This window comes from Zosterops lateralis, assembly GCF_965231275.1.
Source record: "Zosterops lateralis genome assembly, chromosome: 8".
In the NCBI taxonomy this organism is placed as follows: Eukaryota; Metazoa; Chordata; class Aves; order Passeriformes; family Zosteropidae; genus Zosterops; species Zosterops lateralis.
This window is the reverse complement of record NC_139768.1, coordinates 5,395,055-5,416,722: the sequence shown is the minus strand read 5'-3', so window position 1 is coordinate 5,416,722 and position 21,668 is coordinate 5,395,055. Positions and strand designations below refer to the sequence as shown.

Below are 21,668 nucleotides of genomic sequence, written 5' to 3'. Positions count from 1 at the left end.
CAACATTCATACAGTAAAAGTAGCAAAATACACCCCCCTACACTACAGACAAAACAGCAGCACTGAGAACACAGCAGGGTAAACACTCACCTCATGTATTTGTCTCTACAAGTCTCCAGAAACTTCTCTAGTTGTGTTGGAGTAATCCTATCCAATTGATATAAAACTCTTGGCTGAAAAGAGAATGAAATAGTTGGAAAAGCAACAACTTATGAAGATTGACAAGAACTACATCATCACCCCATTGAAACCACTTACCTCTGTTGTGCCATTGTCATTAATTCCATACTTGTCCCTAGTTTTTTTTATCTTCTCAGAAACACCTTTGATGAATTTTTTAATTTCCTGAAATCACATTAAAACCACAGTAAGCAAAGACATGGTCTCCACTTGAAGTCTTCAACAGTAAGTTATTTACTTAAAGCTCCAAATATTTCCAATAAATTAATAATGCACAATATGAAGAGAAGAACATCAGAATTTAGACAAACACATACATTAGAGTTTAGCAAACCAGAACCACTTTTGTGTAGCCACAAAGCAGTAGCAGTACATGAGGACCATGGTCCATGCTGAATAAAATCATCCTTCCTGAGCACACTCTGACAGGTGAGGATACCTGACTTGGGTTGATCCTTCCTACCCACCACTTACTCAAAGTGATTTAAAAACTAAAAAAAAACCCAACTCAAAGTTCTTATTTTTTGGTGATACTGACACAAATACATTCTCACTCATTTCTCAGCATTCAAAATAGTCAAAATGGAAAGACTGTGGCAAGAGAGGAATATATAAACTATGTCTGCTGGATAGATTTCAGAGATTTGAGATGCACTTTATTTGGGAGAAAAAACCTCAGAACTGTTATATACATGCCAGTCTTCACATAATATAATTCAAATAACTTCTCTATGCTGTGGAGAGGTCTCGCAGATAATTGCATTTAACATGTCACAGTACATAGACCTTCACTCTCTTACCAGGCTTATCCAAAAGAACTTCTAATAGCCTTTACTGGAACATAAACTGAAACAATACTGTTAAAAAAAATTTATTCTACAAAAGATCATTTGGTCATTACACTTTAGATACAGACATGTTCACTAGAAGTCGTGAATTATGAGATCCGTCATTAAACTCTTCTACAAACATGGACTCAGTGCAAGTCATTACCATAACACAAGGTTATCAAAACCAAAATATATACAAAAAGCAAGAGGAAATCATTCCCATCTATTTTAACCATGATTTAGGAAAGCCTACATAGAGAAACAAATATTTTGATTTTTTACAGTCCTTTTAAACCCTTTCTACCCTACCTAAGAAACAGAGTGATGGTTACACAGCATCACCTCTCCTGCACCAGGTACGGACTCCTTGCAACCACCACAGTCAGCTGAGCACTGACAATTACTTACAAAATTGAAGTACCTGAGGGACTGACTGCATTTTTTTTTTTTTCCCCACAGCTGAGTTCATAGAATCATTATGAAAACACCTCTATTACATTCTAACAGAATTCTCACTCTCAAAATAACAACATTCTTAGTGGCATTCAAGGGATTTCCAGACAGTACATTATTTTCTGTAAATAACAGAACCGAATTCAAAAGGAAAAACAGACAACAAAAGTGCTGCTGGAATGGATGCTTCAAAGTTGCTTCCCCACTTGGATGATATTCTAATGTCTTTGCCCCTTTTTTTTGCCCTGCAGTCAGTAGGATTATTCACAAACAATATATTTGGATATTTTATAGGCTTTTGATCCCAAAATATTTGCAAAAATCGATAATGTGATTTATTTCCTAAAATAAGTGCTTAGGCAATCATTTGGTATTAGACGAATTAGTATTTTTACTACAGGTGCATAAAAAAGGAATTTTTCAGGACTTACAGAAGACTTTTCCTCTGACAGTGCCTGATTCCAAAGTACTTTAAAAAAATCCAAACAACTCCAACAACAATAAACCAATTATTATATATAATTCTGAATAAGATACTCAAATTATATGTTATTTCCATACACCAGAGTCAGAGAAGTTGGAAGATAAATCTCAGAGGACTTATTTTTCATTGTCAAATTTTTATTCATGCAGAAGACCTAAAAGAGGAAATTACTTAATTCTTCTCAGCTTTCAGGTATCTGTTGGCAGTTTATCCAAACTATGGATTAATTTTTGCTATAAATGGAATGAAAATGTGGCTCACACTTTGCTGAGCCTATCTCTCTCCCTGGATTTGTAGTCTTTAGTGCAAAGCTGTATTCCCTTCACCTGTACTTTAATATACTCAAATAAGTTAAAACATTAACATAATTAACTGTGCCAGCCAGCCAACAATCTGCTTTCTCATCAGCTGATTCCCCTCCAGCAAGGGCAGAGTGCAGGAAGAAGGAACGCTGCATGTTTGGAGGAGGCTATTTAGACACACTGTGCTCTGGGCTGGAGTGCACAAGCCCATTATAGGAACCTCCTGCTAAAATAACAGCACTAAAAAGCATCTCTGTTCTGGAATGGAAAAGTGAAGGAAGGGAAAGGAAAACACCAGAAAAACATGCTCATATCCCTGGAGATTGAAAGAACGACTTTTAGAAAAAAGTGTCAAGTATTGAAAGAAAGCTTTCCCAAAATCCCTGAATTTAGCAATAAGTATTAATTAACATGCTACTTTTCACATTAACGAAGTTAAATAATTGATGAAAACCTATGTCCTAATTTAACAAGCAGTAATGTATATATGCTAATCAATTACTTTAGCACTATACACACATCTTTAGCTAAAAAGCACTAACATTAATGCTCACACAGTGCACACACATGCTACAATTACCTCATTATATTTTTCATAACCTGTCTCAGTTAATGTCTTCAAGGATGAAGAGAGAAAAAAAGGAAAGAAGAAAATGTAACTCAAAAATCTTAAGCTAATTATCACTAAGCTGATGTAGCCATATCTGTGCTTCTGAAATTACCAACAATTATTTAAACTGTCATGATATGATTTAGAAGATGTGTACTTCAAATAATAGCTTTATCCCCAAACTGATATTAAATTATTTGATTTCTTTTCCTTCAGACTTGCAGTTAAGACTTACAGCATATTTCAAATATGGATATAACTAGTTTTTCAACTCAACGCTATCAATGGAAGCACACTTCAGCTTTAGCTTGTGCCCTGAACACTCTGGGCTATTAAAAACAAACTCTTCAAACACAGGTCATTAAATTCATCTTGTTCTCATGGCTGCCAGTAATCAGAAGGTTCATCAAGGTAACAGCTTTATATGGAGGTAAAGTTAATTCTACAGGCAGGTTAATTCTACAGTTTTGATCAATGATTCTCAAGGAAGAACTGAGAGTGGTTGGTCTCATAAATATTAAAACTGCCCAGTGCTCTTTCAAACAAATTGAATTTTACAATTCAAAGTGCAAGCAGTCCTGTGAACCTTCACTCACCCTTAAAAGCCGTGAGGGTACTCTCCAGACAGGCTCAAGTCCTGTCCTTAATTCATAAGGAAAAGTTAATCACAGCGTGATAAGGAAGTGAGATAATTACCTGCAGAAAACTGTCTTGGCAGCAAAGAAATTCATTCTTCTTCATGATGGCCTCAGACGTTAACACCAATTCATTTTTGCTCAGGGCTGGTTCACTTCGGCATGGATAGACAGCCTTGAGAGGAAAAACATACCTCTTCACAGACAGCACAGGCACAAAAACTCCATTGCAAAGACACAGAACACAGATGGGCAGGAACTGAATAACAGCTTTCTTTATTTCTGGTTGTGTCTTTTTGTAGATTGTTTAATGGGGGTTCCTTGGTTGGTTTTGGTTTACTATATTATATTAGACTACTGTGAAAAGAAGGGCCACATCCACTCCTCATTTCTATAATCTGAAGGTAAACACCCAACCATTTCTAGTTCTACCCGTTTTTTACACTCATATTACAGCAATCTAAACCATTATTTCAGCAAAAGGCTTTTCTCTGGGGGAAGAGGGTCATGCCATACCAACCACAAAACCAACACTGAACAATGCAAGTGTTCAAACATCACAATATTATTGAACAACCAGCAGCCAGTTCAACTCAAGGAACATCCAGATCTTGATTTAATAGAGAATTCATCTGTGCAATGCACCAAACTAGTACTCAAATAAGCCAGCAGTAATTTATCTAGTGAGTTAGATATTAGGCCCTAAAACTACATTAAAGCACAGAAAGAAATTTTACTTTTCACAGCTTATACATAGTTTAGTCTCTGTACACAAATTGCTCTGTTTCATTGGAAAAAAAAATCTATTACTCTTAAAATACACATGCTGAAAGATTGACCAGGACCATTCAAAAAAGGCAATTTGAAAATAAGTACTTCCAGTGAAACAATTTTCCCCATAATTTATTACTTTCTTCTCCATGCTTAACAGTATTTTCACACTTTCAAAAATGATATCAGCAATCCTTACCCTGATATTGTCTAGAACTCGCTTGAATTCCAGTGGTTCATCCTTGCCTTCCATAGCTGCAGGATCCAAGCCATCTCCTCCATAAATAAACTGTATAATGTCACCAGTAGAACTTCTGACTGTTAAATCATACTGTGAGCAAAGATCTTCCAGGGATTTTACCAGACGTCTCTGAAGGAAAAAAATAAAAAGTACAAGGAAAGTGAAATGGATCTGTTTAAAAATAGCTGCTGATTTGCAATAGAAGAAGAACAGAAATCAGTCTCAGGAAATAAATCTGACACAGTGATGAGAGGGCATGAAAACCTATTTAAAATCATACATTACCCCTCAGGCTTTACTGTACATTCCACAGAACATAAAAATCAACAAAATTTCACGCAACAACACAATACTCCACATTTAGAATCCCATTGTATAGGAAACCTAATGACCTAATGCTAAGCTGCAAAATCCTATTGTAGCTCCAGAGATTTCTTTTTTCTTTTTTTTTTTTTTTTTTTCCTTTTGACTTAACACTCATATTCTTCCAAGCAGATTTATTTCTCAAGGGATAGAATACTTTTTGTATATGAAAGCAGAACCACTCAAAGATTGTTTTCACTCAGAAAAACCAAAGAGGTCACCTGCCAAAGCCATTTTTCTATCTGGGTTATCTGCTTCTCCTACATTAAATCCTTGTATTGGGAAATCCCTTAACTACCATAGTCCTTTGCAGTCACAAAAAGAAAGCATGATCTGAAACATTTTAGGTTAAAAACGTTTTTACTTAAAAGATGAACTTCATTCTTCCATGAAAGCAAATTAGATCACCTAAACTAGACTAGAAATTGGTATTTTTTTCTCACTGATGAGAAAAAAGGTAAGATAAAATAAATGTTAAGATTTTTTTTTTTAAGTTTCAAAGTCCAAGTGCTGTAATTCATTGATATAGGAATAAAATTGAAGAGGAAAAGTATTTTGCAGGCTGCTTATTATATTTATATGTATTTGTAAACACTTGCACACATGGCAAGATTATTCCATTAATTTTGGAGACAAACGTCTAATTAGTCACCCACCCCAAAAGGGGATTTTTTTCTGTCTTTGTACAGTTATTTGTGCATCTTGGAATGTGTTCCCAACCCCAAATTATCCTGGCTTTTCTACTGTCTGTTACACTGGGAAGAGGGCTATAATTTAAATACTACTTCAAAATTGGAACAGATATCTTAAGACTGCACATAACAGCAAGAAGCTTTGTTGGAGGGACATTTATCTACAACAAAGACACCAAAATCTTACAGATCTAGTCTAAGTCTATATGGCCAAGGTGCCTCCTACCCAGAGAGAACAGACATAGAAAGGGAGCTTTAGCTGCACTTCTGTCATCATTCACATCAGGTTTAGGAACACACTACACAGAAAGTCGTCCTCAACAATTGCACAGAACAAGGGCTTTTACAACATCTATTCAAGAGGAAACAGCGTCATACAAGCACATTATTGTACCATTGTCTGAAGCCTCATTTACAAACTTCACACCTCCTGGAGAACAGACCAAGCCATGTATTTCACAGTATAAATTACTCTGTTACATTGAAAACACACAGTGTTTTGCACTTCTCCCTGTTCCATCACCTCAACATGCACATGAGAAAACAGCCACATTTTTCAAGACTGATAAAACTCATTCTGCTGACAGTTACCTGCATATACCCCGTTTCAGCTGTTTTTACAGCAGTATCAACCAGACCTTCTCGACCAGCCATGGTGTGGAAAAAAAATTCCGTGGGAGTCAACCCAGAATAGAAACTGTTTGCAACAAAGCCCTTTGCTGCAGGGAGCTGCAGGGAAGAGTGGGAAAAACACAGTTAAAATGCAATGTACATTCTGCAGGTTACAGAAAAACATGGTGCATGTCATTGAAGTGCTTTCTGAAAGTTAACCAATGCCCCCAACAACACAATCTCAGCTCTGTTTAGCTCTCAAGTTCCATATTTATATTTTAGATCTGAATTAAGATTTCAGAAACCCTTGCCTAGTTCTTCCAACCTAATTTAACAGAGTTTCTCCTTCCTCCTACAAACCTTGTCACACTTCCAGCTATTCTTTCCCAACACTACACCAACACTTTCATTAAACTTGGAAAAATTGAAAACACACTCAGAATGTTAATTTTGCTATATTAGTGCAAAGGTATTTGCTGACGACTAAGGAATCCAGAATAAATATGACTGGAGATATGTATATAATTAATTTTTTGGAATGGTTTGCCCTCAACCCTGAGGAGAGTTCTTGCCAGTGAAATTTACGCAGGTGTACCTTCAAGTCAAAAATCACTTTTTATTATTTAACAGGTAATGCTTTCTAAATCAGAAAAAGGTAGAGGTAAATTTTCTCTTCTCATCTAAAACATTAAGTATTGCTTCTTTTTCTACTTATTCACTATAAGTGAATAAGACTATGTGCTTATACCTGGAACCTTCACTAGTGTTTGCTGGATTTCAAATAGTACTTTAAAAGAAATTAATCTCACTGAATTATATTAACAAGCGCATGAGAGTCATTATTGCCTCAGGTAAGACCAAACTGAAACATGAAACACTGAGAGTAACCCATGGTGCCTATGCTGGTGGAAAAGAGAAAAACTAGAATGGTTTATCTGGTATGTCTCACCTTTTTATAAAGACACCAAGACACATTCAGCAGTTTTCCTGTAAAGTATTAGTGCAGTCAAACATAACCCCAGCGAGTAACTAACAAATCATTCTTAGGATCTCAAGAGAACCGAAAATGCATCATCACCTCACTTTAATTTTACTCAATTAGAAAGGTCAAAGCAAGGCTTAGCTGTAAAAAGTCAGGTTAACTAGAGATCCTGCAGCAATTTATAACACCTGTTAATTCCCAAATCACACAAAACATTTTACATGGACTATATACGACCCTTTTCCTTCAGCATATCAGGACAACACATTTTATCATGCATTCTTCTCAAAATGGCTTAAGGAAGTTTGTTTCACTTTCCTTCACAATCTGTTTTAAAGGTCCAGAATTACCTTAGAATGCTTCTCAAAGTGAGGCAAGGACCTGTTCTCAAACCCATCAGGAACACGGGACCCACTGATAGCCTGCTGCCCTACACAAGCAATCATCTGGGATATGTTAATGAAGGAGCCTGAAAAGATAGAAAGGAAAATAAGCCCCTCACTCACAAATGAGGAATATACTGCTTCCCTGATGAGCTATTTTTACTTCCATGAAGGTCAATTATTTAGCCTTGTAACTGCTCAACAAGGCAGAACTGCAAGAGTTAGGGAAGTTTTCCTGTTACTTGTCCTGTTCATTTCACCATTTATGCAAAGGCTGGCAATTAAGTTTATGATACAGCCAACCATTTTTCACTTTTTTTTCTTTGAGTCACAGGCATTCATGCCATTATCTGGCTCCAATCCTTATATTATCCTGGCTTGTATTATGGATTGTGTTTTACACAGCCCATGATCCTAACCTACATATTTTGCTTCACAATTTCTTCAATAAACACACTTAAACAATATTTCTCATAAAGGGTTCAGTGTCTACCAGGACTCCTAGGACAAATTAAGTCCCAGGGAATTAAGTTACTAACTCAGAAGTTTTATTTGCTGAATATGCTTGCAAACAATGCCTCCCGATCACCCCCACAAAAATTATACACTTGATATATTCTTCATCTTAGATTTCAGTATTTCTTTAGAACAACATCTGAGGCTTTCCACAATTTATTAGACAGATAAAAAAGGCAAAAGTGATTTCTTCAAATTCTTAAAGGAAACAAATGAAAGCTCACACAAGAATTTCTCTGAGAGACCCTATAGCACTTTCCAGGACTTCAAGAGGGGCTACAAGGAAGACAACGAGGGGCTTTACACAAGGGCATGTAGTGATAGAACAAGGAGAATGACTTTAAACTGTCAGAAGGCAGGTTTAGATTAGACATAAGGAAGAAACTCTTAATTATGAGGGTGGTGAGGCACTGGAACACGTTGCTCAGAGAAGGTGTGGATGCCCCATCCTGGTCTGGTAGAAGGTGTCCCAACCTATGGCAAGGGGGGTGGAACTAGACAATCTTTAAAGTCTCTTCCAAATAATTCCATGATTCTAGGAAATGTTAGTTCCAATTCTGAATGTATTATTTACAGTTGATTTTTCTATATGATATAAATACTTGAAGTAGAAACATAACTTAAAATCTTTTACTGATTAATTAGGTCAAGTCCTAAGAACGTCCAAAGTTCCAACAAGATGTTTTGCAACTTGTACTAAAAATTAAGAATATCAGAACATCAACTTGATTGTAACTAACTGTACCCAACTTGTACTTACTGAGCCACAGCTGTGACGTGAACTTGCTCATCTGACAGTATAAAACAAGCAATAATGATGGAACAAGTAAGTCTCACATAAGTGAAGGAGTGACCAACCTACGTGCCAAGTTCAGCTGTCCCTACCTTTAGAGCCACAGAGAGCCATGATCAGGGGACTGTTGCTCTTGTCCAGTTCTCTGAGACAGGCACTGCCAGCATGATCTCTGATAACAGACAGTTCTTTAAGGATTAAGGCCTGAAATACAGTATTTCAGAGGTTCAGAATTTGCTAAAAAACATTAACACAAACAGAACTATCACCTCCAGCAACACCTTCAGTAGTCAAAGGGAATTCAAAGTACAGTAAAGATAAAGAAACCCAGCTGTTGCTTCAGGTAAAACAATTTTAAATTGTAGCTTGCCTAACTTCCAGTTTGCTGAAGAAAATGTGTTTGTTGGGATAAGACAGGAGTATCCAGGAATGTCTCTTATCAGCATCAAAAACTTCAGCTCAGTTGAGCATTGCACTAAGCTCTAAGTCACACTGCTACATGGAAGATAACCATGAAAATCTTGATCAATGTAATCAACTCCATTCCAATTACCTGTGTAATTCTATTCTCTTGTGTCACTCCAATATACCCTGGAACATTTCAGTTGTTCTGTGTTTAGCTAACATTTTTAAATGCATACAAACATCTTAAGTCTATATATATATATATATATATATATATATATATAAAAAAAAAAAACTCAGCTCAAGTTACATGCCTGGGGACTGTATTTGCTTGTCTTTTTAGGTTTCAGAAGACAACCTTAGACTTTATACTGTATAAGAATATTTGTAAAGCCTCAACTTCAAATGGATAGTGAATTAAATTAAAAATTTTACCTCTAGTGTCTCTTCTGCAGTACAACCAGGCTGCTGCTGTAGCTTGCCAGTGTTCAGAGCTTCAATATACTCATCACATTTCTTATAGCCAGCATTCAGCAGCTCATACTTAGCCTTTAGCAGGCCCTGCCCAGGGGTTACATCACCAATTCCAATTGAAAAGCCACGATTAGCTATTATTAAAAAGAAAATAAATTATTTTGATAGTTCAATCTCATTTAGAGAAAACAAACCCAGGAAATATTACTGGGACTTTTAATTTTGCCTCACATCATGTAACCATCACAAGCACTTCATAACCACATTAAGCTGTTTCACTGTCTGCCTGCTTCAAAACAAGCTAATTTGTTTAAAAGCACATGCCATATTTGAAGCAAAAATCTTGCTTGCTCTCCATTTCTGCATTAAAGTACTGTTTTACAAGGAAATGTACTCACAAAGATAGACTGGAGCAAGTCTGGCCAGACGTGACATGGCATCTGCAGCCTCCACCTGGCCCCAGTCTCTCAGCAAGATGTAGAAGATGTTGTTCTTGGATCCTGACCCCAGTGTTCCTTTGTCCATACTGCCACTCATTAGCTCACTGTTTTGAATTGTGACATCTAGAAATGGAAAGGCAAAAAGAATTCACTGGTTTTCTAAAACATTCACTAATCACTAGTAATCATTTACAGAGAGAATTTTTAAATAAAAGCTCTGTCCGTGTTCAGTATTTTCAATGTGAATTTAGGTATCATCTTCTTGAAGCACAAGTCACTGTCCACCACTTATTATATTACATCTAAACATGATAGCAGGTTTTGAGACTTTTGAGAATTTGCAGGGAACTTTCTGAAGAGAATCTTCCCTGCATTCTCTTCAGTGTTTGACTTCTAATCCCTGTATTACTACCCTCATCAGGAGACTAAATTTTCCCATTTGCTCTCTGTACAACCACTTCCCTAAGCTTTGCTTTCCTCTCTCACCTTCAAACACTAAGTTAGCATCATGACAAGCTGAGCATCATAGAGAAGACACTTTATTTTAAGAAAACATGTTTATCGTGAGTTCAGCTCTCGACAAAAACTGCAAGATTTGATTTTTTATTTCAAGAACATTTATGTAAAGTACTTCTTCAACGCCTACAGTGAGCTCAATAATTCCTGATTTCTTTGAAAGCCAAAAAATGGCTTTAGAAGTGTCACTCACAAGAATCATTGTAACACAGGTCCTCCCCTTTGCCACAATACTGTTTGCCCTTTGTTCGAAGGTTGGCTTTTACAGGACAATCATCACTGGGTTTGAGGATGAGGCTGAAAACCTGTTTTCCTGTCCACAGTGTTACAGGCTGAGAGAAACAGAAGGAGAAGAATAAAGATTACAAGTTTATCCTACAGCTACAGAAAAAGAGCAAGCAAGAATTTAATTGTAAAATTGCTTTATATACAAAGCATGTCTACAGAGAATCATACTTGTAGAAATGCATTGTAGCATTCTTTTGAAAAATATTAGCCATTTTCATAGATTTAAACCCCCTGAGTGCTGAATCCTTTACAACAGGGTATGGGCAGACACTCAGAGAAATGTGCTCTATTGCTCCCTTTTACTGTCATGTTCCCTTTACTGACTGAAAAAGGAAAAAACCTCAAAGATGCTGCTGTCATTTCATTTCTCAAAGAGGTTGCAACATTCATAATTACTTCTTTATAAAGTAGCTTTGATTTAAATCTTCAGGAGTTTTAAGATTCATGTAACATCACTACAGGTTAAGAACACACAATAGATGAAGTCTTAGTAACATGAAAAAAAATAGTTTGACACACCTTTAGAATTGCTGGAGGTGGAAGACGAACTTTGATCTTTTCATCCTTGCCAACCAGGATAGAAGCAATGATCTGACAGGCTTTGGCTCGATCAAAAAAGGTATCTTTCAATGTAAGAAGATAGGCACCTGGAATGGAAAACATATTGTGACTAAATTTAGATTCAATTTAATAGTTATTGCATACTCAGTGTCAATTATTTCATTCTAACACTGATCAGCTACTTACTAAACAAAATAGTTTAGACAGCTTTAGTTGTAAATCCTTTCCAGATTTTTTTTCTAATTGATCCACACTAAATGTCTAAAAATTAGGAACAGTCTATTTCTATAACCTACTCTCTTGCTCTCAGACTATTTCATAAGTGAAATAAGGCCCTGGCATTTATTGTTGTACACTTTCCTTCTTATGTTTATCGACCATTTCCCAAAAAATTAACGACATTGAAGGTACATACTGTAGGCTAAAGCCAATGTTTACTGAATGAAATAAACTCCTCCACCAAATCATGGACAGTTTACATCGTCTACTGAATGCAGACAAAGATCTCAAACACCCATTTGCAGAAAAACACAGCAAAATACACTCAAAACCAGTAGTAACTGCAGCTACAAAAGTAAACACCATCAGAAATTACTCTGAGAGCATCATCATATTCAAACAAGGGCCTTATTTAATAATGTCACTTTGACTTGTGAAAGGAGAAAGTTTTTAATTAATATAGAAAAATTCTGAAAAAGGGAAGTGATTCTGAAGGAACAACTGTTGGATCACACAGCTCTGAAAGAAGCTCATACACACCTGTCAGGAAATCTTGAATAGCAGCAATAAGAGGTTCTCCATTTCTTGGTGTTACCAAGTTTGCCTTAGTCTGTGTGACACAAAAAGATATGCATTTGAAGACACTGATATTCCATCTGCTATTCAAAATGGAACCTACCATTCAAGACATTTATTTTATGGTGAAATGGTGTTTATCTACCCTCCCTTCCTCCCTTTTTAACCAGCAATCTCTAAGGACAGTCAGGCAGAAACATACCGATGACATCTACTTACACTGCATTTCCCCCAGAGGTTAAACCTAAGGCTATTAGACTACCAGGGTGTAACAATCCTAATTTATTCTGAAGTCCTTTTTGCAGAGTTTTCAGGCAGCTTCTAAGGTGTTTATTATCCACACTCAGTAATATCAATAGTATTTCAGATTTCACATGCAAGTTTAATATTAAAGGGCTCAGCCAACTGTCACAAGCAAAATCCCAACACGAGCATTTTATCTACCCACCCCCATCAAAACAAGTGCTTCTGCTTTTGCTTCTTCTGTCTGAGGAAGGTGAAGGTTCATCTCATCTCCATCAAAGTCTGCATTGTAGGGTGTACAGACACATTCATTGAACCTGAATGTCCTATGAGGTTTTACTCTAGCCTGGAAAAAAAAACAAAAAAATGCACACACAGTCAAACATGGCTAAAAAAAAGAAACACCCAAGTGCTTCCTTGAAGACTTTCTCTTTATATTACAAAAATGAGTCAAAATTCCTGATTATAGGATTTAACTCAACCAGGAACATTATATTATAGAAATGTAGCCAATAATTTTCATTATTAAGAATTACAAGAAGCACAGAAGACAATGTGCTTTGCAGAGATCATATCAACTCCACAAAAATGAAATGCTCACACAAGAAGAGAGAGTGAGATCGATTATGACTCATGGCAGAAGTGTGCACACAGCATCCTGCCTGGGTACACATCAATTCCCAGGCACAGGCACAACTGCACTGCATCCATCCTTTACTCAGCAGGAGCTGTTTATTTTTGGTTGTGTAACACAGAAACACCATAAAGTGCCCAATATTGCAGGCTGCACTGCCTGTGCCAGCCTGTGAGCACTCACAATGTGAGCCATGATGCTCAGCTTGTGCAGAGAGGGCTGCCTGTTGAACAGGACGATGTCACCGTCTATGAGATGTCGCTCCACGATGTCACCAAACTTCAGCTCCTGGGCCATCTTCTCTCGGTTCCCGTATTTCAAAAATCTTCAGAGGAAGAGATAATAATGCAGTCAGAAGATACATAGACAGTAGAGAAAAAGAAAACTAAAAATGAATTCTGTGTTTATAATGCAAATTTTTCAATTAAATGCTGGAGTATTTGTATTACAATAACTAGAAGACAAAACTGAACATCAGTCGCTGCTATTTTAAGCAATGAATGTATTTTGACATTAGTCAACAAAGCTACACTGATTAGAACATTAGGTAAGAAAAAGGTCCAATTGTAAATACACAGAGTTTATTTCAATAGTATCAGAGAAGAGGATGTTTCACTCATGTATTACCCCTTCTTTCTACCCATAAACTGACTGCAGATTAGCTTTCACATGAAAGCAGCCAGTACAACTTGCCCAAAACCACCTGTTTTCACTTGTGTCTGTACTACTCCCTCTATTTCCACTAAGAAAGACTCAGTCATAAAAGAATATATATCCAATTGTAGTTCAACATCATTAGTATGTGCACTTTAGTTTAAATGCAGGAGACTATTTTTAGAAGTTGTACACTAAACCTGAGAACATAAAGACAATTCTTTTTCTACTTATGAAAGATTCTAAAAATAAATTTTAATCCCTACAGATAGAACTGCCTTCACATAGCAACAAAAACAAGCTGATGGGGAGAAATAATAAATGAATCATTACAGATAAGCACAATACCTTTTCATCTGGGTGTGCCTTTGCTGTATGAAGTTTGCTCCAGGATGAACATCAGGACCATTACAGACAAGTTTCCTCATAAAATTAATATTTGCTTTGTTCACCTGTTGCATAAAGACTTCAATCAGAAACAAACAGAACATGTTTCAGGATCTTGTTTTTACTGGTGGCTTTTGTGTTCTCAAATTTTAGGCTCAACTGACAATTCCCCTACACAGCCTCCAGCCTGCTGAGGGGAATTTGCAGGAAGGAACTGAAGAGGAAAACATCAGCCTGTCTTTGAGCAGAATATCAGAGGGAAATTAAATTCAAAATCTGGGAGGGAAACTTAAGACATAAAAATACCCAACCACTCCTTTATACAAATCTATGAATGAGTTGAAAAAAATATGGAGCAAACCTCTTAGTTCTAGAGATGTGATGCCTTATATCACAGCTTGTCAGCACTTGCCTATATCCAATACTACAGATCGTTATTTGTCAGCAGCAACAGAACTGGCAAAGCATCACTGAATGGCATTTCAAACATAATGCAATATATTCACTCCCTATTAGAGTGAGTAAAGAAACAACACTGTTTCTTACCTACTGTGTTTTTTTGGCTTGGGGGGAAAAAAAGGAATAGAAAAAGTTTTTGAGTTCTACACTACCCACCTTTTCAGGAAAGGTCAATATTTTAGCAACATGAATAGGCACTGCCACTTCATCTATTCTTAAGTTAGGGTCAGGTGAAATGACTGTTCTGCCAGAAAAATCCACTCTCTTTCCAGACAGATTGCCTCTAAACCGACCTAACAAAACAAAACAGTTAAAACTCTTTAAATAAAAATAGTTTTCAAAATGCTGTGTGTTAAGACAGCACATTAGAACATCTTTTGAGGTACAGCACTGAAGTGCAACACAACAGTAGCAGAGAGACACTTGGCAACAGCAAAGACTTGTGGTTCAATTTTAAAACAATAATTAAAAGCAATTTTTTAGACAAACCTTGCTTTCCCTTAAGTCTCTGAACAAAACCTCTGGTCCATTTTTTAGGTGCCATGTTGAGAGGTATTCCAGAGAGCTCACTATTAATGTACAGGGCACACTGCAGCTGAAGAAAATCCCAGTCTTCCATAATCATCTGTGTTTTGGCTCCTGATATCCTATGCTAAACAGAAAAGTAATCCAATTCAGAAAATAAATGTAACAACACATATTAAACTAGTCAAGAATTTTTCTGTTATGAGTACAACCTTTCCTATGCAAATAATATCAGGAAACTTCCATTGATTGGAATGAAAAAGGAAAAATAACTTTGTAACAGGGTGAATATTGCTGTAACATAAGGCTCACCACAAGGGAATCCAGCAAAAAAAAAAATCTTTTGACTAATATGGGCTTTGACCAAATGCTCATAAAATTTGCTTAAATTACATTTTTTCCAACCCACTTAAGCCAATATTACTTAACAGACCAGAAAAATCAATAGTTAATAAGTTTTCAATCATGGAAGAGTTAGTACTCAATTCATTTTGTCTGCTTGACAGAGGAACAGTTTTGAAAAGTGTGAAAAGTATTATTCTGGTTGAAGTGCTCTTCTAAATCAATGATAAAATGTCAAATCTTCTTTTAGCCTCAATTTGATGACTATGCTAAATGAAACCTGATTTCTCAGGACCAGATGGTGGAATAAATAAAGCACAAAGATGTAAAAATAGAGGAAGGTCTACTTGGAAAAAAACCCAAATCAATAGGTGTAATATTTTCATCATAAGCGACTACTCAAAAAGTGAGACTGTTATGGGAGAGGAGAAAACAAAGAAAAAATATAAGAAAAAGAGTTAAAAAATAAGAAAAAGAGCTGAAATGAAAAATCCTTTCCAATAAGAATCCCAGCAGACCTTCAGCAGGTCCTACACTGCAAGCTGCCAGTCAAGCCAGATCCATCTGAAGTGAGCTTCTCCTATCTTTCAGTAAAAAGCCCCATGACATAGAAATGCAGGACCAAACTGAAAGCACTAAACCCACTTGCTACATTCAATTCCACACAAATCCTTCTGAAGGCAACACTCTCAGAGCACCAAGGCCCACTCACCTTTTTTATCACATCATTGAGAAAAATGATCTCTGTCAGTTTCATTGTCAAATCGTCCTCATTGGTGCCAGACTTCAAATCGCTCACGACAGAGGGTCTGATACACAGCGGAGGCACCAGGAGTCGTGTCAGGATCAAATCTGAAGGTTTACCTGCTTGTGGGTTCATTAGAAGTAGAGGGATGTCTTCCACTGGGATTCTTTTAAAGAGGTTCAATACTACCAAAGGATTCAAGTTTTCCTACAAAATCCATGGGGAAAAGGGGGAGAAGCAATCATGTCAAGTGTCAATGCTTCCCTCCTCCCCTTATTTTACTCATGTTCAGACATAGCCTTTTTCAAAGGCAAATAGAGAACTATTCATGCAAACAAAACTATGTTTTGGTTTATTTATTCTGAACCAATGCTTTTAGCATCTCAGATGTTTACTTGCTATATATCCTTTCCTTCCATTTTCTCCTTGTATATGCATGTTTACTTCTTATTCTGTTGCTCTCTTGTCTCAAGAGTTAATGAAGAGTATTTAATCATTAATAGACAAAGCAACTCAATTAACAAACTACAACAAACCTACAGTACATTGTATTCATTTTATTTGTAAAAGATCACAACATGATCACAGTACCTCCTAGGTATTTTTCAAAACTTAATTTCTCTTGTCTTAGTACAGCTACTGCTGTATTCACTACTTTTTCCATCCAGGTATGTACCTGGTAATCTTTCCGGCTTGCAAAGAGCAAAAGGAAACAAAACTGCATACAATGAAAAGCTAATGAAACACAAAGTTAGCAAATTAAAGCATCCTCTGTCCTTCTCAACATTAAGAACTTCTGAAGAAAAAAATGTGTGTATTAGAATTAATACTGGAGTTACAGTGAACCTATATATACATGCAAACTTCATATGGATCTGTATCAGAACATGCTAATATACTAAATTTCTCATTTTATCAAAGTTAACATTATTATTATAACATTATTGCTTACAAACATTCTTCATGTAGCTTTTGATACACAAAATTCTTGGATCACCACAAGACTTTAGCTGATACATTGCAAACCTTTAAGGAGTTTTATTTCAAGTACAAAAACTAGCAAAAAAATTAGGTTATAATAAAACTCACCTGAGCTCTTCCCAGTAGAGGTTCTACTTCTTTGTTATATTCAATGGCAGTTTCAAAGGACTGGAGAAAAGTAGATACTACTGGATCTACGACTTTCTTATTTGTCTTGTACTTTTCATGTATTATTTTCAACAAGCCACACTTCTTCACAGTTCCTACAAGGAATTAAATATGGATTATCTTGGGATTTTATTTCAAAATAATAAAAAAAACAAACAAAACACCACCAAAACCTAAGTAAGTTACAGTTCCAAGACAAGCTAAACCTCCAGTGAACACAAGAATAAAATAAAATTTTATCAGCTTTATTAACCAGTTTCCTAAACTCACAGAACAGAAAAAGGACAACCAAGTTATACCTTTCTTTATGGACGGCTTGTGTATCTACATGATGGTGCAGCCTCTGAGGCTGAAAGTAAATGGTTTAGCCCACACTCCAATTCAACTTCACCTCATTCACAGCAGGTATTTCTAAAGTGGAAGTTCCCACACTAAAAACAGGACTAGGAAGTGCCATTTATGTATCACACAGTTATCATTACTTCAGTATCCTCTGAAGTAATTTTGGAAGTGAATTATCAGAAAAATTTGATAAATATTTTCACGTCATGCAGGTAACATTATTCATGAAACTTCCACAGACTAGTCCAAAGGCTCAAACTTTTAACTGAAGTATTCTGACCCATCATGTAATTTTTCTAAAAACTCATGTTCCCCACATGTAGATAGGGCACTTATGATAAAGCAGATCTCCTTTTATTGAGTTGTTAAACATTTCAACAAAGAACCCAAAATTTTCATGAGTTAGAAGTTTTAAGTTATGGATTAACTGCAAGTATTAGAGATTCATAAAACAGCAGTAACATGTGATCAGTGTAGATGAAAAATGAAGGAGATATTTTGGAAAACAGATATAAACTCTTACAAACATACTCTGCTCTGAAGAGAGAACAATCTTAAGAAAGGTGATTTAATACAATAATGAAAAATGATGCTCACTCAAAATTACAAATGCTATCAATGCTTTTATGTGAACACATTGATCACTGCCAATAGCTCCCAAAACTTAGTTAAAACCCGTTTAAAGGGGTATTTTGTCATTATTCAAGTATCAAATATTGGTTACTACCATAAAACATGAAGTAATGCAAGCAGCTAGGAAAACGTCTATATCCACACAAATGACATGTGAACAAGCACGTGTCTGGTCCTAAAAACACAATTACCTGTTTCTTAATGAAGGCCAGAACACCCATCAGCTGTGCAATGAACAAGCATCTTCAAGATTTGGATCCTATCACAGCCATGGAGGTGAAAACCACCAGAACAGAGAACTTCCCCAGCTGCTCCTGTCAATACTCACCATTAAAGGCCCCACAGTAAGGACAAGTGTTTTTCTTACGGCACTTCTCAGACACCTTCTTTTTCAGCCCTCTCTTCTGAAGGTATGTAAGGCCAGGTCGTTTCAGGTAATCTAAGAACTGCTTTTTCTCTTCCACTGACAGCATGATGCGGCAACAGGTTTTGCAGATCATCTGAAATGTAAATATGTATAATAAACACAGGTGTTTGAGAGACACATACAGAGATGTAACCTCTTAAACTATAGCTTAAGTTCTTCAACACAGTGCATTTCTTCGAACTTTTGAGGTTCTACTCTCTTGATTGAAAGACCAAGTCACATATTGGAATACACATTAAAAAGCACGTGAGAAAAAGAAAAATACAGTCAATGAGACAAATCTTTAGCTAAGCTTGGCAGGGCCTTAAAAATTCATATAAAGCAAACAGAGCTTTGATTTACTGGGATGTTCTAAAAGGCAAATTATCCTGCATGTATTTAATTCAAACTGCAGAAAAATAACAGATTACATAGAACATCACTTTAAATACACGTATTTTACAAAAGAAAATGTACATAGAGATAAATTATTAATGCAACCTTATTTTGACCTTCTCAATTACTTTCAAGCATCATCTTTCCTGAAAATTTCCTTTTTTAGACTAGAAACTGACAACAAATCATGCTCATGTTTACCTGTAAGATGCCTATGACAGCTTTGAAGTAGCCCACGTGAAAACATGGTAGTTCTAGGTCAATGTACCCATAGTGCCCTAAACAATCAGCCAGACTTTTCCCACAGGTTTCACAGGGACGGTCTTTTTCGCTGGTTCCCTTTGGGAGAAAGGGAGCACACATAAAGAGGAAAAAAAAGCTAGCTGTAATTGATGGCATAGATACAAAATACAACAGTTCATAAGCTGGTCAGGAATCCTAGTAGCAGAGCCACTCCTTTTCCCCAGCATCAGAAGCACATCAATAGTGTTACAGTCACTCTGACCCTTAAGATAAATGGTTTTTGTACACAGCCCCTGCTGACACCAATGATCTGGACTCACACAGCTCTGGCAACTGATCTACAGCCCATTAATCTACATTGTGGCATTTTGGTGACATGTCTCTGCCTGTCCCAGCAGTCTGCCAGAAAAGTAACTTACTTCCCGCCTCATGAGAATGCACTCCTGCCCTCCAAAAGCATGAAAAAGAGTAGCTGACACTGAAGCTAATAATCTGTAGAATCCAGGTAAAGACTCATTTGAATTTACTTTGGACAAACAGTACGTTTCAGTGACCCCAACTTTTTTTAAGCACTTCAGCAATTCCCCAGAAAAAGTTTGGAAACCAAACCAAAGGTTCTCACCATGCGATGGTCCAGCACTCCATACTGCAGCGGAGAGTGATGGTTGTCCTGACTATACAAATTTTTGCTGACCACTTGAATGTGAGCTTGCTGACGCATCTCTTCTGGAGATTTCATGCCAAAACAGATGTGGCTTCTAGGAGAGGAAATTTCAGATGTATGTATACAGATGTGTGCATATACATATATATAGGCAAAACCACTTATAATGACCAGCATACCCACACACAATATCACAGAACCATGGAACCAATTAGGTTGAAAAAAAGTGTGAAAATCACTGAATCCAACCTACAACCAAACACCATCTTGTCAATTAGGCCATGGCATTGAGTGCCACATCCAGCCTTCTCTTAAACACCTCTGAGGACGGTGACTCCACCACCTCCCTGTGCAGCCCATTCAATGTCTAACCAACCTTTCTGTGAAGAATTTCTCCCTGATGTACAATCTAAACCTTCCCTAGTGCAACTTAAGGCTGTGCCCTCTCCTCCTGTCACTGGTTGCCTGGGAGAAGAAACCAATTCCCAGCTGGCAACACCCTTTTTCCAGGTGGTTTTAGAGAGTGATAAGGTCTTCTCTGAATCTCCTCTCCAAGCTGAACACCCCAGCTCCCTCAGACTTAGGGATTGTGTTCTAAACCCTTCACCAGCCTCATTGCCCTTCTCAGGACCCCAAACTACTCCAAAACAATACTAAAATGGCTAGGTTGATTCACAACATTCCTGACACGGGTTCTTTCCAGATAACTATAAAAAATAAAACTGCTTTAGGGTGAGTTGGTGGTTTTTATCTGAGGGATAACCATCCTGAGCATCCCCACAGATGGACACAGGCGTAGCCACCCATGTGGGAGAACCCAGGCTGTGTCAGCGCTCCTGGAAGCGGAGCAGCCCTGCCATGAGCTGCCCACCGCGGCCGTGCACGCCAACACTCTCCCAGCTCCAGCGCTTCCTTCCCCCCAGCATTCTGCTGCTCCCTCCTCAGCCCGCGGGCACCGCACGGACCTCACTCACATTTTTTTGGCCACATCCGTCTCCCTGAACTGTTCCTTCACCATCGCGGCGGCGGCGCCGGGGCCCGAGCGGCTCCACGCGGGGCCTGGGCCGGGCCGGGGCGGTCAGAGCGGCCTCCGCCCGCAGCGGCCCCTGCCGGTACCGCCTCTCTGAAATGTCTGTGCTGAGAGAGCCGGTACCGCCGCTCAGGGGTGTCTGTGCTCAGGGAGCCGGTACCGCCGCCCTGGGATGTCTGTGCTGAGAGAACCGGCACCGCTGCTCCGGGGTGTCTGTGCTGAGGGAGCCGGCACCGCCGCTCCGGGGTGTCTGTGCTGAGGGAGCCGGCACCGCCGCCCTGGGATGTCTGTGCTGAGAGAACCGGCACCGCTGCTCCGGGGTGTCTGTGCTGAGGGAGCCGGCACCGCCGCTCCGGGGTGTCTGTGCTGAGAGAGCCTGCACCGCCGCTCAGGGATGCCTGTGCTGAGGGAACCGGCATCGCCGCCCCGGGGCCCCGTGCCCGTGCGCCGTCAGCGCACAGCAAATAAATCGCTTCTTATGTTTTAGGCG

At 37.8% G+C, this 21,668-nt stretch overlaps 1 protein-coding gene across 1 annotated transcript in view; it reads right to left on the bottom strand.

The window, feature by feature from the left end:
* POLR3A (RNA polymerase III subunit A) overlaps positions 1-21,211 on the bottom strand; it is a 28,262-nt gene extending 7,051 nt beyond the window's left edge. Inside the window, exons 1-23 of the mRNA XM_083866003.1 lie at positions 21,123-21,211; positions 20,107-20,242; positions 19,443-19,580; positions 18,768-18,939; positions 17,405-17,559; positions 16,283-16,522; positions 15,193-15,355; positions 14,860-14,996; positions 14,206-14,309; positions 13,387-13,528; positions 12,775-12,915; positions 12,291-12,360; positions 11,490-11,617; positions 10,876-11,014; positions 10,125-10,289; positions 9,688-9,860; positions 8,940-9,051; positions 7,506-7,624; positions 6,153-6,290; positions 4,465-4,635; positions 3,556-3,669; positions 259-345; positions 91-173 (exon numbers count right to left, since the gene is read on the bottom strand). Coding sequence (XP_083722129.1) covers positions 91-173; positions 259-345; positions 3,556-3,669; positions 4,465-4,635; positions 6,153-6,290; positions 7,506-7,624; positions 8,940-9,051; positions 9,688-9,860; positions 10,125-10,289; positions 10,876-11,014; positions 11,490-11,617; positions 12,291-12,360; positions 12,775-12,915; positions 13,387-13,528; positions 14,206-14,309; positions 14,860-14,996; positions 15,193-15,355; positions 16,283-16,522; positions 17,405-17,559; positions 18,768-18,939; positions 19,443-19,580; positions 20,107-20,242; positions 21,123-21,166 — 3,071 coding nt within the window. The 5' untranslated portion in view covers positions 21,167-21,211. The remainder of the gene's footprint in view (positions 1-90; positions 174-258; positions 346-3,555; positions 3,670-4,464; positions 4,636-6,152; positions 6,291-7,505; positions 7,625-8,939; positions 9,052-9,687; positions 9,861-10,124; positions 10,290-10,875; positions 11,015-11,489; positions 11,618-12,290; positions 12,361-12,774; positions 12,916-13,386; positions 13,529-14,205; positions 14,310-14,859; positions 14,997-15,192; positions 15,356-16,282; positions 16,523-17,404; positions 17,560-18,767; positions 18,940-19,442; positions 19,581-20,106; positions 20,243-21,122) is intronic.
* Between the last annotated feature and the right edge of the window lie 457 nt (positions 21,212-21,668).